At 35.7% G+C, this 18,076-nt stretch overlaps 1 protein-coding gene across 2 annotated transcripts in view; it reads right to left on the reverse strand.

The window, feature by feature from the left end:
- Positions 1-964: 964 nt before the first annotated feature.
- LOC127879635 (tenascin-like) overlaps positions 965-18,076 on the reverse strand; it is a 29,005-nt gene continuing 11,893 nt past the window's right edge. Inside the window, exons 1-7 of one of the 2 annotated variants that reach the window (XM_052426609.1) lie at positions 5,915-6,035; positions 4,441-4,566; positions 3,190-3,309; positions 2,776-2,898; positions 2,490-2,621; positions 1,846-1,965; positions 965-1,324 (exon numbers count right to left, since the gene is read on the reverse strand). In XM_052426609.1, the coding sequence (XP_052282569.1) occupies positions 1,167-1,324; positions 1,846-1,965; positions 2,490-2,621; positions 2,776-2,898; positions 3,190-3,309; positions 4,441-4,566; positions 5,915-5,975 (840 nt within the window). In that variant the 5' untranslated portion in view covers positions 5,976-6,035 and the 3' untranslated portion in view covers positions 965-1,166. Of the gene's footprint in view, positions 1,325-1,845; positions 1,966-2,489; positions 2,622-2,775; positions 2,899-3,189; positions 3,310-4,440; positions 4,567-5,914; positions 6,036-18,076 lie in introns of those variants that run through there. The other variant, XM_052426608.1, reaches the window with a different exon arrangement.

Consider the following 18,076-nt stretch of genomic DNA (forward strand, 5'->3'; position numbering starts at 1 on the left):
TATCCGCAACTTCATGAATACCACCTATTAAAACATGCTCTATCTTCGTTTAAATTTCATTGAATACTCTCAAACTTTCAGTATTTGAAGCACAGTAATTACTCTACATGCTGAAATATCAAAAAAGTTATTGCAATATTTCTAAGTAGTTTTATTTTGTTAAAATGTTTACTGTTCATCCAGTTTATGCTGTTTTCCGGCCGAATTTTCTATTTTTGGGGGAAAAATCTACCATTCTTCATTGCTGTTTTTCTTTGCAATAGAAAAGGATACACCATTTATAAACTCGACCATGCACCTCTTCTAAAAAAACTAATCTTTATGATATAACTTAAAATACCTGATGAACTTCTCTCGCGTGTCTTTTGTTGTTATCTGGTATCGAAGTGCCATCTGTTATCAAAGTATCCGCATACCCAGCGTGTATCAGGTACCATTAAAAATAATGTGGTTCGAACTTATCAGATTAGACATATCCATAGTCACTTTTTCTTATCAAACTTATTTTTTAAATGTTCGATCATATATAGAATGATTTTATCAGAACGAAATGAGAAGAATTATTTGACAATGGGTCGTATGTTAAAAAATACTACTAGGACTTTCAACCGGAATAAGTTCAAGATAATATTTGAATAATAGTTCAAATAGGATAAAACCAACAAAGCACAATTCGCAATCGTTTTATTTACAACCATTCACAATCCAGCAAAAAACGTCAATAAGTATACACTTTCAGTCTTTCGCCTTCATAATTTTGCCATGATCTAAAATGACAAACAATGTCAATGTCATGCCGATAATAGTTTTTATTTTCCGTTATTTACACAGGTTGGCGCAGTGTGAAACAGTCAAGTAAGAATTCAAAATAACTCAGATGTTTCATATAATGTTCGTGCTTAATAATAATTTTTGTTCCCAAATTTTGGATGTGCCATTGTCGATAAGTGACACTTGGAATGCTTCAGATGGGTATGACAAACACGATTCTTAAAAATAAAAATATAAACTTTTGAATTTAAAACAGTTTTCACTCACTTTCGTCAAGAAAACATTTATATTGAAACGAAAACACCCAACTTAGAACTTGAATCATTTTAGAGTTTTTGTTGAAGGTTTGCTTATTTGAATTCTTCAACTCTGTCGCACACTGTTTGCAAACGCTTTCATTTATGGTGATGGTGACGGTTAGGGACTCGGATCCGAGGACATGCGCCTCTGTACGGGACCTGACTCGAGCTGCAAACGCACCAGCCGTTCACGCACGAGGCGCCTCTGGTGTCTGGACACCTGCCACTGACGCAGATGCCACCATAAGCACCGTCTAAAAAAAAAAAATGTAAGACTGTAGGTTCTAGGTTCATCGCGTCAGTTAAATGTTAGTGCATTTACATAAAAAGTACGGACTAATAGTTTAACACCACATCACAGTTTGAACTTCGGAAAAATATTTATGCTGTAAAATGTGTGTCACAAGCGCCGTTTTGCACATCGCTACACATAAACAGTATGTATTTAAGAACATACAAAATAAGTGTTTTATATGTTATAGCCCCAAACTATTATTTGCAGGCCTGAAATGACATTTAAAACGTATTCTTTATCCTTGGGTATTTCCACAATAAAGCACTTTAATTTTTAAATAAAATAAAAAAGTTCTTAACGAAAAAGCGAAATTAAAAATAATGTCTAAAGAGAACATATTGATAACATAGGATTTAAATGTGCATTTGACAAAAATAGAACTGGAATTAATGTCTAAAGAGAACATATTGATAACATAGGCTTTAAATGTGCATTTGACAAAAATAGAACTGGAATATTCAATATATAACGCATTATTACTTCTGGTGCACATGCCGTTGTGTTCAGTATATCCCGACGCACAGACGCAAGTTCCGTTCGTGCAGACAGTGTTGCTCTCGTTAAGACATGACGTGGCGCAGATCCCTCCCAAGCGTCCATCTACGTAAAAACAAATTACGAAATAAATGGTCGTTCAATACAACATGCATAACAAGAAAATCTTTCCAGATTTGGAAGAATTTTATTTGTTAGTTTAAGTACAACATTATGAAAAAGAGTATCATTTTTCTTTTATATTTTGAAAATAGTGTATAATTAGGTTCATAATAAAAAATAAATAACCTTAATTCAAAAAAGTAAAAATTACAACAGTAACATTATTGTACCGCGTGGTTAAGCTATCATCACGTGGTTGGTTATGAAAGCAGGGATTTAACCCAGCTATACTGGTTCCAGTCAAATCACAGCGCGGACGTTGTCATTTCAATCTTAAATAATACTAGACGCATTTACAACAAAAACAGTTTGCTACGAAGGTTGGGGTTAAGCAAATTTCGTAAGCGATTCATTTTGAATATTACAATTGTATGCTAATTAACCGCCAACAGTACGTGTTGGTGAGCTTCGCAGTATGCGTGGATACAAATCCCGTGCAATAGCAATACAACAACGTCGTCCCTCACCTTGTACGCATGAACCGTCGATGGCAGTGGTTCCTGGCTTGCACACACAGACCATGTTCTCGCACACGGCATTGCTGTCCCCAGGGCAGAGATTCATCAAAGCACCAGAACACATACCATGTAGCTGACCGACTGTTTAAAGAAAAGTTCGTTGGTCACACTATTTGGAGCTGTTGATGTTACATCAAACTGAAAGTCTTCACTTTGGTAAAATGAGAAGTAGTCAACGAAATATTCAACGAAATATTCTATGTTAAAAACAAAAGATACAATTATATAACAGTACCTGCTCTGCACGATCCCCCGATTCTGCTGAAGCCAGCTTTGCACAGGCACACCCCGTTCGAGCAGTGGGCGTTGACATCGTTGGGGCAGGCGGTACTCACACACTTTCCACCGACCTTACCGTCTGAAACGTTAACACATTATTTTGTGAATGACTTCCCAACGTAGACATTTAAAAAGGTATTATTTGTCTCGCATACCCTAGCAAAATGAAATTTATGTTTCGTTTTGTAAAAATAAAGTAAAACATCATGCATAAACAGTTATATCAACACTAATGAAATGAAATGCCCAAATTGCAGATCGAGGATTAAAATTATATGATGATGGTGTAGGTTTAGCATCCTCTTAAATACTTAACATCAATATTCGTCTGGACAAATTATATTTAAGTATATTTTCTATGAAAACCTACCTCGTACGCACGTTCCCGCGACTCTTGAGAATCCTGCTCGACATGTGCATTGTGAGCTAAGGCAGTTTGCATTGATGTCCAAGCATACCCCGCTTGCACATGCGGTCCCAGACGAGCCAGCTACAACAATTAACCCATTTATGCCTAGTGGACACTCCCATCCTTCTAAATTGGATCAATTTATTTCCAAAATTAGGGATGTCTAGTATATTTATTTCTATATTTAGAATATTTCTTACAGAAATTAATTTAAGCAAACAGCGCAGACCCTGGTGAGACGCCGCATCATGCGGCGTCTCATCTGGGTCTACGCTGATTGCCAAGGCCTTTTTTCTAGACGCTAGGCATAAATGGATTAAACAATGCATAAGAGGAAAACATACCAACACGTATAAACAGCTTTAAATACGTCGCCTTCTTTTCAACATTTGATAAACCATTCGTATTATATTAGCAAAGCATTTTTTATCGTCAAATACAGTTGTCTTTCTTTTTATGAGAAATTGCTAACAATTGCGTTATGAAACAACATCGAAAAGATGTTTATAGCTTTTCTTTTGTATACCAAACAATATTTTAATGTTTATTATTGTCTCACACACTAACTCTTATTTGAGCTTTTTAGCTTTGCGAAGTTTAAAATCAGTCTAACATGAATATTAATGATTTCTCCCCCCCCCCCCCCCCCCAAAAAAAAACGATTTTGTGCATGCTCATGCTCATTCAAAATCTGAACGGCAAGTATGCGAAATCTCAAAGGTGTGACATTACGATGCGAAAGTCTAACATATTGACGTATCGCAAGATGACAATATAAGATTGCAATATAAATTTGGTTACACGGAATTCCCTATTTACACTATATATACAAGAGTGTAGTCCCAAATCAGCCTGTGCAGTCCGCACAGGCTAATTAATTAGGGGCGACACTTTCCGCTTTTATGACATTTTTCGTTTAAATGAAGTCTCTTCTTAACAAAAATCCAATTTAGGCGGAAAGTGTCGTTCCTGATTAGCCTGTGCGAACTGCACAGGCTTATCTGGGACGACACTTTACGCACATGCATTATGCCCAGTTTTATCAGAAACGGCTCATGTCATCTTAAAATATTGCTTCATTGTATCGAAATTTCATTCTCGTGCAAGATTTTTTATCTAAACATCTCGATAAAACTAACAGGCCCTAACTCATGTGGTATTCAACAAAATACTTCTAAGTGACGAACACAAGACAAAGTAATAGTGCATTACGTGCTGCGCCGCAAATCCCATTGACTCTGTTGAGGCCAGGTTTACACATGCACATCATCCCAACGCATTGAGTGTTGATGTCATTTGGGCAGGCGTTGTTCAAACAAACTCCACCGTCCGCACCGTCTGAAAAGTTAACACATGTTTTATTACGACTTTCCAACTAGACATTCAAAAAATATATATTTAATCGTAAGTCCTAGAAAAATTAAGTTTAAAGTATTGTTACTAATAAATCAAATAAATCATAATTACAAACATATTGTTGGCTTTGATCACACAATTGCTGACAAGATCCGCGCATCAAATTCTACACCCTATATCATAATAAGTAATAACATAATGTTGGTTTTGAAAAAGTTATTTGGCCATAAGTCTAGTAAAGGCATGTGCATCAAACTCGGCAGCTGCACAAACTATCGTATTCAGCGTCACACTTTTTAATTTAAATCGTTTGTATTCCTTTAAAACCTGAATTTAAGTTCTGCACAATACCTCTGAAATCGCCGAATAAGAATCGTATTAGTTGAAACAAAATTAAATGTTTTCATACAATTATATTTAGTTAACTCTTTCAGTGCTGGAACCGAATTTTGAAGACCTTTGCAAACAGGATCCAAACTGTCTGCTATTCTGATAGTATTCTTTGAAAAAAAAAATCAACGAAAATGCTAATCTTAGAAATTCAGCAGACAACATTTTAGCAGACTACAAATTTCCCAGCATGCAAAGGGTTAAAACGGAAAGAATAGCAATTTCAACTGTACATTAAGCAAGTTTTAACATGCGTAAAACCTTAGTCCTACACTGACTTAGTTGGACTCCATTGTAGGCTTATAAATAAAATTATAAGCAGTTATATACATTATCTTCGTAATTATACTACACACATAATGATATTTTTCTACAGGCAGCATCAATGTCGTGAACATCTTTATGGGGTTAAAAGTGTCGTTGTGAGTTTCAATTATTTTTTAAGAAAATGGCCACTTCTAAAGTAAGTGCCGAATGGATGGAACATTTAGTTTTCTGCTGATAATGTGTATGGCTTTTCTTCCGTAGGTTCTATATTTAAGAAATGTCACGTTCAGTTAAGAAGTATGTTCTAAAATGTTGGATATTAATATCGTAAAATTGCAATGGTATCTGCCTGAGAAAACCCTTGTTTGACAACAAAACGTTATTAATGGTCAGTTGTCATCCAGCAAAGCACTTTACAACGGCACCAAACACACATTTTTGACAACATATCGGATCCTTGAGATAAAAGTTATTTATTAAACTATCACACCGAATGTCGTTGATTTAAGAAAATTAGGCATAGCTTCACTTCTTTAGAGACAAACATTTGTTTTAAGGTAATCCTATAAATTGGCAACGAAAACAAAGAACTGATAAGACAATCGTTTATCTTTTACATTGATAAAAACGTCTAACGAAGACGAAAACACAAAACTTTGAAATGCTTAATTACCTCGAACACAGCGTGAGCCTACTTTTGTGAATCCACTCTGACACATGCACATCCCATTCATGCATATCGCGTTCGGATCATTGAGTTGACATTGGCTGGGTGTGGCACATGGCCCAAACACGGCACCGGCTGGCGGTCGAAAAAAAAACAGTTAAATATTCAATTACTCAGGTTTTATATATTGGTTTCTAATCAAACTTTGACCGTATACAAATCTCAAAGTATCCGAGTGTGTTTTAAAATGTACCATTCTGAAAAACTTCGAAACAAAACGAATGTTTTGAAAGTTCATATCGGAGTTATTTATAAACAATATAAACACGCTATAAACTATGAGTATTTTAGAAGACTCTGCAGATCTGGAGATCAATCCCCATATTCCTGGAAGCTTCGTATACTTGAGAGTCTACAATTCTACCAAGTAATTAAATTGCCCCTTCAGTTGGTTGAATGAAAGAAAATACCATTGAATGTTTGAAAAACACCATAATTCTTACTATTGAAAATACATATAATACAAGTAAATATTAGTCAATACACAAATCCTATAAATAAGTTACTTACTTGCTATGCAAGATCCTCCAATGTTGGCCGTCGTGTTGCACATGCACATGCCACTCATGCAAGCGGCGTTTTTGTCATTACACGTCGTGTTACAAGTACCGAAATTTGCCTGAACTGCAACACAGTCATGCAGTCACGTTATTTTTATATAGTTATTATTAACAGAATTCCTTAAGATTTGGCTTTTCTGAAGAACGCAAGATCCATGAATTGTTTTATATTTGATGCTATAAAAGGCTGGTTTTAGTAATATTTGGCCGGACTTAATAGCGTCCTCCGCTAAATGTTTTGGTCCTACATAACACATGTGTAATCTTTAAGACTTTGTCTCGGCTGATTTTTTTTAAATTATTGACTGCAATGTTTCATCCGAAAAGGCTGACCGGTTAGCTCTTGCTTGGTTCGCATGCTTCTCACCATGGTAACCCGGATTCAATCCCCATACCCGGAAGCATGTGGGTTTAGTTAGTGGTCATTATACCGGACATGTTGGACTTCCCCAGGTACTCCTGCTGCCAAACACAACACCAAACCAAAGTTGGATATATTTTAAAACTATAAGTAGCTTCGATTTGCAGTTATAATTCAAAACTGGTCCGGACTTTCGTGCGTCTAGTACTTTAATTAAGCAGGAGTTCAGTGACACGTTCCTGGTTCATACAAAGTTTAGCCTCAGGTTGGAAGGACCTCATAAACTTCGTTATACACACACCTTTCCTCTGCAACTGTTTATCGATTACCACAGATAAGGGTGGGTGTGTATTTTGACGTTTATGAGGTCCCTCAAAGCCAGTGTCTGCATTGTGTGCGGACCCGGCGAGTGCCTTACCATTCCTTCATATTCGCAAACTGCACGCATGAAAATTGGGGTACATTTTGAAGTATAGCTGCTAATTCCAGCTACTTAGGATTTTACTGGAAGATATTCAATTTTTGTGTGATTTTGTGTCACTGGGGGGGGGCAGTATCCGCCTATTAGGCTAATAAGTAAGGATAACCCCCAGCGGGCTGGAAAAAAAGAGATGTATTTAAAACGTTTCTACATAAACTCTAACATAAACAAGTATGTCACTTACTAGTTATGCACATCCCGTTGAATGGCGATGAAAACATGTTGCACACACATCTTCCACCAACGCATTCGGCGTTTTTGTCCAGAGGACACGCGTTGCCATTGCACAATCCCCCAAATGAGCCTTCTGTAGAGAAGAAGAAGTGATATTGATTGAAGGTTTAGCTGCAGCAGCAGCAGCAGTAGCAGTAGTAGTAGTAGAAGTAGAAGTAGTAGTAGAAGCAGTAGTAGCAGAAGCAGTAGTAGTAGTAGTAGTAGTAGTAGTAGTAGTAGTAGTAGTAGTAGTAGTAGTAGTAGTAGTAGTAATAGTAGTAGTAGTAGTAGTAGTAGTAGTAGTAGTAGTAGTAGTATTAGTAGTGGTAGTAGTAGTAGTAGTAGCAATAGTAGTAGTAGTTGCTGTTGTAGTAGTAGGAGTAGTGGTAGTAGTGGTAGTTGCTGTTGTATTTATAGTAAGAGTAGTAGTAGTATTTGATGTTGTTATTGTTTGTGCTGTAGTAGATGTGTTTTGATGTACAAGTAAGTATGTATTACAGCTGTATATTTATCTGTATTGTTAAATCACAGTTTTAAGGATACAATTACACAAACAATATGTAAAAGATAAACATGGCCAATGTAGTATGCTGGGTTGAAGGGAAAGTTTATGGTTTAATAATATTTAAACGGAACTCGGTAAAAACTGGATCTTCCTTCCACTTACTACAATAAAGTACAAATGAACGAACATTTGGTAATGCAGTGGCATTCAAATAAAACTGAACTCAAATCTTGTGTCAATATGTTAATATGCATTTGACAGAATTGCATCAAAACAGTAAACATTGTACCAAAGGCAAAGGACATGTTGAGTTCCATTCACGTTAATAAAGCACAGTATATTTTGTCTTTGTGCTCCCCACTCTGTAACAACAGTTGTGTGTGTACTTACTTGCAACGCATGAACCATCTATTAGAGTAAAGCCTGCTTTGCAAACACAGATGGCCGTGGAGCCACTGCCACTACATTCCGAATTCTTGCTCACGCAGTTGCCACTCTGACAGGGACCACCGACGGTACCAACTTTAATGAACAGAGAACACAGATTTATTATAAAGTCAACGTTTCACCAGAACGCATATATGGTGTTGATGATGTGTATTGTACATATAACATATTCCTCAGAACTGCATTGGATGTGCTCCATGTTTTACATTATTATAGTATACACGAATATCAGAAAGGCGTTCAATTTATTTCTATATAAAGAGATACTCTGGAGTCTGGAACAGTAATATATAAACAAAAGCACGAAAGGTAAGATCCGTACTTTTTTTATTTATATCCTTAATATTACTTTTTTAAACACGGTACATCGTGAAGTTGATAAATGGTATATCCTTTTGTATTGTAAAAAAAAAGAATTTAAAAGAAGAAGGGATAATGGTAGAGATTTGACACAAAAAGAGAAAATTCCATAGGAAAACAGCATCAACTGACTGATCTTTACACATTTCAACAAAATAACAGTAATGAGAAATATTGCAATAAAGCCTTTGCTATTCCATTCTTTGCTATTTATAGGTGCTATACATGATGTTGAAGACATTTTGATAAAGGGCACGTCCGGTCGGATAACGGAGACTCTCAACAACTCAATAAATTAGGCACTCTGATATCCGAGTTCTAGCATCTACTTGAAATACGTTTATTTATATTCTTACTATTCTTATCAATTTGTTTATATCATAGCATGCACAGTCGTAACCTTAATGATGAAGTGATACATTACTGCAATTTTGCAATTTTGATAATATTCAATGGAATATGAACGACGATAGAGCATGTTTAAATAGGTTGTATGTATGATGTTGTAGACACTTTGATTCCCGATAACGAACACATCGGATAACGGAGACTGATGTGTTGTAGACCGGCGAGACTAACAGTGTAAAACCAAGGAAGCAGGCATTAAGAGTAATGCATACAAGCTTCAACGTTACAATCAATATAGAAAGAATAAATTCAAACGCTCAAATGGTAAAATGGTAATCCCAAAGATTCCGTGTCTTAATTGAATATGCTAAGAAAAAACAAAATTTTCGGTGATTCGTTTTTTATTTACGTCAGTATAGAAATTGTTTATTACTACATTCTTTCTATCAAAGCATTTAACAACGAATTTACATTTCTGGTTCACTAAAATAGTGTGTTATATACGTTAAAAAGTGTCGGGTAATCCAGAACAGTAGTGCCATTGTAATCGAGATGATCGGCGTAAGAAAATTCAATGAAAATGTTCAATCCGACCTATTTGAATTTCCTCAAATACGTCAATTAACTACAAACTTATCACATTGTAATATGAAAAGACATATTGATCATTTAATGCAAATAGTTCGCATGTTCTTTCTAAGTAGTTTTTTATTTTGTTGAAATATATTCTGAACACCCAGTTCATGCTGATTTTCAATGCAATGTAATCGTTTTTTTCCATATAATCCAATTTTCTTTCGCGAATTTCTTTCTTTACAATATGAAGTTCGATTTCATCTATTGGCCATGCTATGCTCCATGTATGAAAACCTATTAATTAACATTAACCCATTTATGCCTAGCATCTAGGAAAAAAGGTCTTGGTAAACAGCGTAGACTCAGATGAGACGCCGCATGATGCCAGACATCCCTAATTTTGAAATAAATTGATCCAATTTAGAAGGATGGGAGAGTCCACTAGGCATAAATGGGTTAATGCAAAACAACCCTGAGGAACTCACCTCTCAGGTGTGGCTTATGATGTTCTCTGTTCCGTTATCAAAGTATCCGTATGACCTGCGTGCTAACTATCAACTCCAACATCTAATAAATGTTTGAACTTACTTGGTTGGCATTTTGGAATCAATGCCGATGTAACAGAACATTCACAGAGGTCAGCGTCATTGCATTGTGAGTTAGCATCTATGTTCGTGCAGCTTTGGTCTGAAGTGCAAAACACACCCACGACTCCTGCAAAAAAAAGAAAGTATAACGAAGGTCAAGCTGTCAGAAGGTTTAATTGATGCTGGCATTTCCAGTAAAAAGCTATAGCCAACAGCGCTATTAAAATACTCAGGTTTACATTGAAATTTGCATTCAATCAAAATACATCAAATTTTAATGTAAAATGCATGCTGAAAGTGTTAACATGACATTTGACAGCCTAACGTGAGAGTCTGACAACTTATACTGCTAACGTTACAAATTATGAGTATAGGATGTCGATACATATTCATCGATATTACCTTAACATACACGTATCAGTTATTTGCAAATATGTGGTTCTGGCTGCTGCGAGCGATGGTCGAAAAGCAGCTCATCACTTTGTTAATTCATTCTGCGATGCTCAATTTAAAGTCGATCACTATGACATTAGTGGCCACAATTGACTGAATTGGTTGAGTTAATTATTATGAAATATTTACAATTAAATGCAAAATTGTGTTAAGGACATTATTTTGAATTCAATTAAAATCTTTGGAATATATGCGTTTTGCATATTTGATCAAATATCAAGTGGACGTTATGAACTCATGTTCAATTTATATGAGTATTCCCACCCTTTGAGAATTCAAATTGGAAGATACACACGTTATCATATGCATCGTAATGGATGATATTGACAATGTTGATATCAAAGGGACATTGAATTCCACGTCATATATAAATGTCCATGTTTCCGTCAAATAAGGAATACATAAATATGTATATAAACTGTTTACTAAGTGAATCTGTCAGTTAATAAGTTCCATGATTTATTGAACTCAACTTGTTTATTAGAAATGTGTGTCAATATATGAAGGAAGCTCCAGACTCAAGATAGTCTATCACAAAAAGTGTCAACGAATACTTAAGTAGTTCCTTACTGCCAGTGAATTGATATACGGTAAGATAAAATCCTACTCATTTGTCTCAAATGGTAAGATAACATCCTAGTATAACCCATTATATGTTATATATAGACACCTGATACTATTTTGTATTGTATTTTGTGCATTTAGACGATGTACAGATGTACTCGTCTTGATAAACTGTCTGTTATGTTCTGTTGTTGTTTTTTTATTTAAATGGTGGAGCCAACCTAAGGAAAATCTTAGAGAGTTTTTTTTTATTCAGCCTGTTTTTTCGTCAAAAATGATTTGTATAGTTTAAATGCAGCAATATAATCTAATAAGGAAAAAGCACTTCGATGACCGCCAATGTTTAACGATTGCAACAGTGTGAACACATTTGGTAGAGGGTAACTCAAGCAACGTTTTTAACACTTAAAAATTAATCAGACTTTTAGACAATTGTTAAAATAGCAATACAAGAAAAATGTCCCCACCTACATTGATTCTGATATGTTTTCTTTCAAAATAATGTCAAGAATTTTCGTTTAATCATTAATTTACAGACTGATTTCGAACAATATGTAATTACAAGTCTTCTGAGGAAAACTGTCATTATCTCTGAATTATGTCGATTAACATATCAATACAATTGGCATGAGGCATTTCGTCGCTCAATGATCTTTTATTGGTAATTACTTTTAAGTCCATCCGTTATGTATTTTTTAATTCATCTTAATAGCCTTTAACTTATTTATGCCTTGTGGACTCTCCAATCCTTCTAAATTGGATCAATTTATTTCCAAAGTTAGGAATGTCTAGTATATTTATAATATTATTAATATTATTAATATTTCTTACAGAAATTCCTTTCATCAAACAGCGCAGACCCTGATGATACGCCGCATCATGCGCGTCTTATCTGGGTCTACGCTGTTTGCCAATGCCCTTTTTTCTCGACGCTAGGCATAAATGGGTTAATAAAAAAACAACATGTGACCATATATTTAACGACACAATTAAATTTTGTACAATGTCACTTAAAGAAGATGTGAAATTATTTTAAATTCAGCCATTGCATTCAGGCAAGACGATTTTAATTTAAAGAGAAACTGCATTACTTCTCACTACATTGTCCAAACGAATCACAACAATGCGAATACATTTGGAAGATATTCAACCCAAAAAACATTCGTGGTAAAAAGATTTTAAAAAACCAGCCTCTTGTTTCAAACAAAACAACACAGCTTTATAAAGCATGTTTTAATGTTTGAATAGCCATGGATAATCAGTTATGAATCGTTCGACCTAAACCGGATTTTCATGTAAAAAATACTTCCTTTAAACAAACAATTTCGTTTAATTTGATTTGCCTATGCGGATTGTGCGGCACGGAATGACCCATAAAGACCGAAAAACACACATAGCCATAAAGGGGCCTTTACACAGATTATGGCATATATTGAAATTTGTCATTAAATGCTTTATATTGATAAATGTAAACATTGGATCTAAAATGCTCCAGTAAAAAACAAGAATAAAATTAAAGAAAACAACAAAAAGTAACCCTCAACGGGGCTCGAATTACTGGGCCCTGGAGTAAAAGTCTATCGCATAGACCACTCGGCCATCCGTGCTCATACAATGAGTGATGTATTTTCATACTTTATATAAGCATTCCTCGTAGTACCTAAAATATAAGGACAACAACAGAACTCTTCAAATTATCAAATCGTTTCGCGTTGCAACGGTTTATAATTTTCAGGTTTTTAAATCTTCAAACGATGCATATAGTGCATTTTTAAGAGCATGGAAAATGTTCAGTATTACTATTTCCTCACAAATATCATAACTACAACGAAAATTTGCGAATCTGAAACATTTTTTTGATTTTGCCAATGTACCAAAACGTGAAAATACCCCTTTAAGCCTAGGGTTCCCAGAGACAGCTCTATGTTAACTTGCCATACATATCGTTCGTCAGTGTCAAGCAAATCGCCACTATTATAACATAAACAAAGTACGTACCAGGACATCTACATTCCGTCGAAATACCACCCGGCACGCACGCTACGCCGAAGTTGCGATTCGTACACGTGTTAGCTCCAGGAATACAATCATCTCCTGTAGCTATGTCTTGAATAAAGAAATTAACAAACATCTTATTATAAAATCCTAATTCAGCATTAAAATATTAAAAAAATATAAATATATATATTTATATATATATAAATAAATAAATAAATAAATATATATATATATATATATATATATATATATATATATATATATATATATATATATATATATATATATATATATATATATATATGAATAAAACGAATATTTGGATTTTAAAAACCTGGATGACAAAATATTATTTCAAATGGATATGAGACCAGTTCCGGGAAATCCGGGCTTAATGCATGTGGCTTATCAGGGACGACGCTTTCACCTAGATTGGATTTTCGTTTACAAAAGACTTGCTTTGCTAAAAAAAATCCATTAAAAGTTAAAAACTCATAGCGTCATCCTAGAAAAATATTTTACGAAAATGCATTAAGCCCGTTTTTTGCAGGCCGCGGCTCAAATGTAATCTTTACTTGTTTGATAACCATTGGATTAAAATAAAGCATATGCATTATCAATATTTTACAACGATAGTAAGATCATGCTATATCATGCAACAGGATATACGCTACGACCAGTATCCGGAAAGAGCGTGCGAAAGCTCTGTCCACATGAGATTGTTTCCCGAGAGATGTTATGCAGTAATTGTATACAGCTATTAGTTATCAGGCATGCTGAACGACAGTACTAACGTATAGGCAATAAACGTGAAGTGACAACCGAGAAAAGTTGCTTGTATATATAATTACCCTAATTAAGAATTATTCAAAGCAAAAAGTACTAAGTACTTTCGAGCCTAAAATACCCTCAGCAGGCCGCTATTTCAGAGGCCAAGGCTAGTTCGGTTTAAATACAAAGACAATATATTTAAGCAATAGTTATGGCTCTCGTGCTTTGAATTTTCTGTCATTGAGATCTATCTACCGATAACTACCTTATGCAAGCATACGTCCCCTTACAACTTCATTGTACAGGCCGCAAAACGAGTAACAAAAGCCATTATGACGAGTGAATTCGATTGACAATATGAGACGCGTTCTGAGAAAACTGGGCTAAATGCTTATGCGTCAAGTGTCATCCCAGATTAGCCTGTGCAGTCCGCACAGGCTAATAAGGGACGACATTTTCCGCTTAAACTAGATTTCCGGTAAAAAGGGACTTCTTTTAAACGAAAAATACCATTAAAGGGCCCCATACACCAAGCACGTTCTTAGACAGTTCGACCACGTTTTGAAGAAAATGCAGAACGGGATGTGAACTTGCTTGAACGTGTAGTTTTGGTCAGAAAAAAATCTGCAATATGACTAAATGACGTTCATACACAGTTCGCGCTACGTGCAGCTCGTTCCTATCCCGTCCTATCCCGATGCCAGTCCGTCTTTATCCAGTTCAAATCGGGTCAAAGGTCAATATCCCCATTGTCCCCGTTTGTATACCGTTTCCAGTCAGACCGAGCCCGTCCTCAACCAGTTCGATTACGTTCATACGCAGTTCTTCTTTATTCGTTTTGCAGTGGTAACTCGTTCAAAGGCAGTTCTCAATCCGTCCTACTACGTTCTTAATACGTTTAGGACGTAGTTGCAGTTATTTTCTGCACGGCGATTATAAACCGACTACGTTCCTGCCAGTCCTCATTTATGTTTCACGCTTTGAGCCGACCAGACGTACATTTGTAATGCCTCCAAGAAATAATTCCACCAAATTTCTCACCCAACAAGGTCTGTGTCGTCTCCGCCTTCTTACTCGGCCCATCAACACAGTATATTGCTGCTCTGCTTCTAGCATAAATTGCACGAAGCCAACATTTACAAAATTAAGAGCTCCAAGATTGTTCATGTTTCAACTTAATATCACAAATGATGAATTTTGAGACAACGAATTCTATTTATATGCACACTGTCTGAACGTATTGTATTTACGGTTTGAACGTTGTAACAACTGCATTTAACGAGTACAACTTGGAACCTACTGTGAACTCCTTAAAACGAGTACAACGTACTAAAAACGTACTGAGAACTCGTAGAACGTGTTGCAAACGTTGTAAGAACTTATCTTTAAGTTGTTATATATTTTCACGAAACAAGATAGTACTTGAGACGTAGTGCAAACGGGGTCGGTCTGTCTGACTGAGAACGGATTGGACGGACCAGAAACGGACTCGATCTGTGTGGCATCGTACAGGTAATTTCGGTCCGATCGCACTACGTTCTGGAACGTTCCTAACTCGACCTTAATACGACCTATCCGTTCTTAGTACGCCCATTCTGTTTTCAGTACGTTGTAACTACGTATAATTGTAGAACGGGATGATTGAGTAGGCTCAAAGTTCTGAAACACCTCTCCCGTTCAACCCCGTTCCAGGGCTTCCACAAACTTCGAAGACAGTTCGTAACACGTTGCTACTACGATCACTCCGTTCTCACACAGTTCGACCACGATTAGTCACATTTTTCAGAACGTACCTCGAACGGAGTCGGTGTATTGGGGGTATAATGCATTAAGTGTCGTCCCTGATTAGCCTGTGTGGACTGCACAGGCTAATCTTGGACGACACTTTACGCACATGCATTTTGCCCAGTTTTCACAGAACAAGACACATATATATTTGAAGATCATCTTCGAAACAGCTAAGAAACAGCTGTGCGATCACTATATTTTTTTCCCAATAATTATAGATTGCTTTGAACTCCTGACCAACTTATGTCATATAGCTGTAAAATCGTAATACATCAAATTCCGACAATCATCTGAACCAACTGAACCCTGTTCAGCCAACTCCACACACCTTTAATGATATTGACTGTTTTTTTTTTGCAAATTCACTTCACCGGTTATTGCATCATGAAACGGCGATGTCCAATATCTGCTATCTTTCAAATCGGTTTGATTTGGCCAGTGAATCATGACCGACATTCAAAATCGACAGTTGCATTTAATTTGATGGTATGAAAGTCTGAATAAACAATTTTTTGTTTGTTTAATATTTATTTTATAAACACTCATATAAATAACCAATTACTTTTTTAAATGCTGCAACAAGATTTATCGTTAAAACATTTTGTTGCGTTTTTTTTATATAAAAATACCTCAGTCAATAATGTATGCGTATACTTGGAAGAAATTTCGAGCATATGTTTTGATGCGGACACAAATGCGAATGCGATAATGTAAATGCACACGTGCACACAAAATAATAAATAAATAAATACATAAATAAATAAATAAATAAATAAATAAATAAATAAATAAATAAATAAATAAATAAATAAATAAATAAATAAATAAATAAACAAATAAATAAATAAATAAATACATACCGGGACCACCTGCTCGAACCTTTGTCACTAGCGCAGAAAGAAGGCCGATGAAGAGCAAAGTTGAAACGAAGGTCCGCAAGCAAGCCATGGTTAAGTCCAACTGTACAAATGTGAGGGATAAGATGGCCATTTATATAAGGGTCTGACAAACGAGGAAACGTTTCATAAGTTAACATTTTAATATATTGAAAATATCCCGGAGCATACGGCTTTGTGAAAACACCCCAGGGAATACGTTTGATTCGGAAAAATAACAAGTTGTGTATGTATGTTGCTACAAATATTTAATGTAACATTCAGTTTTTAGAATAATCTAGCTACAAATAAATAGACTTAGATATCGTTAAACAATTTGCAAAGAAGATGTGTATCTCCTCTTTTTTTCCAAAATGATCAATTTCAAAATTAAGAGATTGTTATTCTTGCATATTTTATTAGATATGTTTAATATATAATTAAATGTTGTTTGAACATAATAATAATAATAATAATAATACTAATAATAATTTGTTATTCATTTTACGAGGAATTTTTCAATTAAAGTAACCATATTTCAATGTGTTTGTTTACACTGTAAACCAATTGAGCGAGTACCGCCGCTGCAGCCAATTTTCATTTGCATTTACATGCGATATGTTCACGTGCTACTACAAATAGTCATTCGAATGCCAAAGATCGTCAAAAATACGCATTCTGTGGTACTGTCACTGTGTATTTACACCCTGTTGGAGACTAAGTATGGCGACCTTTATAAGCTGATATCAACAAACTGCTGCTATTAAAAGATTGCGCACAGGCATAGTACAGATCACCATCCGTCCGCAGTTTAATTGGTGGTCACCATCCTGTATGTCAAGGATTTTCTCCGTATACTGCCCCCCCCCCCCCCCCCCCCTCCCGAACACAACCGATCCAAAATTGAATGCATTTCAGTAAAAACCTTAAAAAAACGGGTTCAAAACGCCATACGAGAATCGATGATTGCGCATTTCGAAGTTCATTTACAGGTCCATCAGTGCATTTATATTAGTACCCGCCCAGGTGACCTTTCAGGTGACCAATTAGACCTGGTGGAATCTTTCAAGACAATACGTGTATGGTTGCCCTACCCATCGAGAGGACGAGGCTGCTCCTCATAGTTAGGGCTGACAATATACACATTGGTAACTTCTTCCCGCTCCTAACGCACAGCGCCGCCTTTATACTATACGTCACCAGCCGTCGAACTCGAACCTC

Source organism: Dreissena polymorpha, chromosome 4 (assembly GCF_020536995.1).
Source record: "Dreissena polymorpha isolate Duluth1 chromosome 4, UMN_Dpol_1.0, whole genome shotgun sequence".
In the NCBI taxonomy this organism is placed as follows: Eukaryota; Metazoa; Mollusca; class Bivalvia; order Myida; family Dreissenidae; genus Dreissena; species Dreissena polymorpha.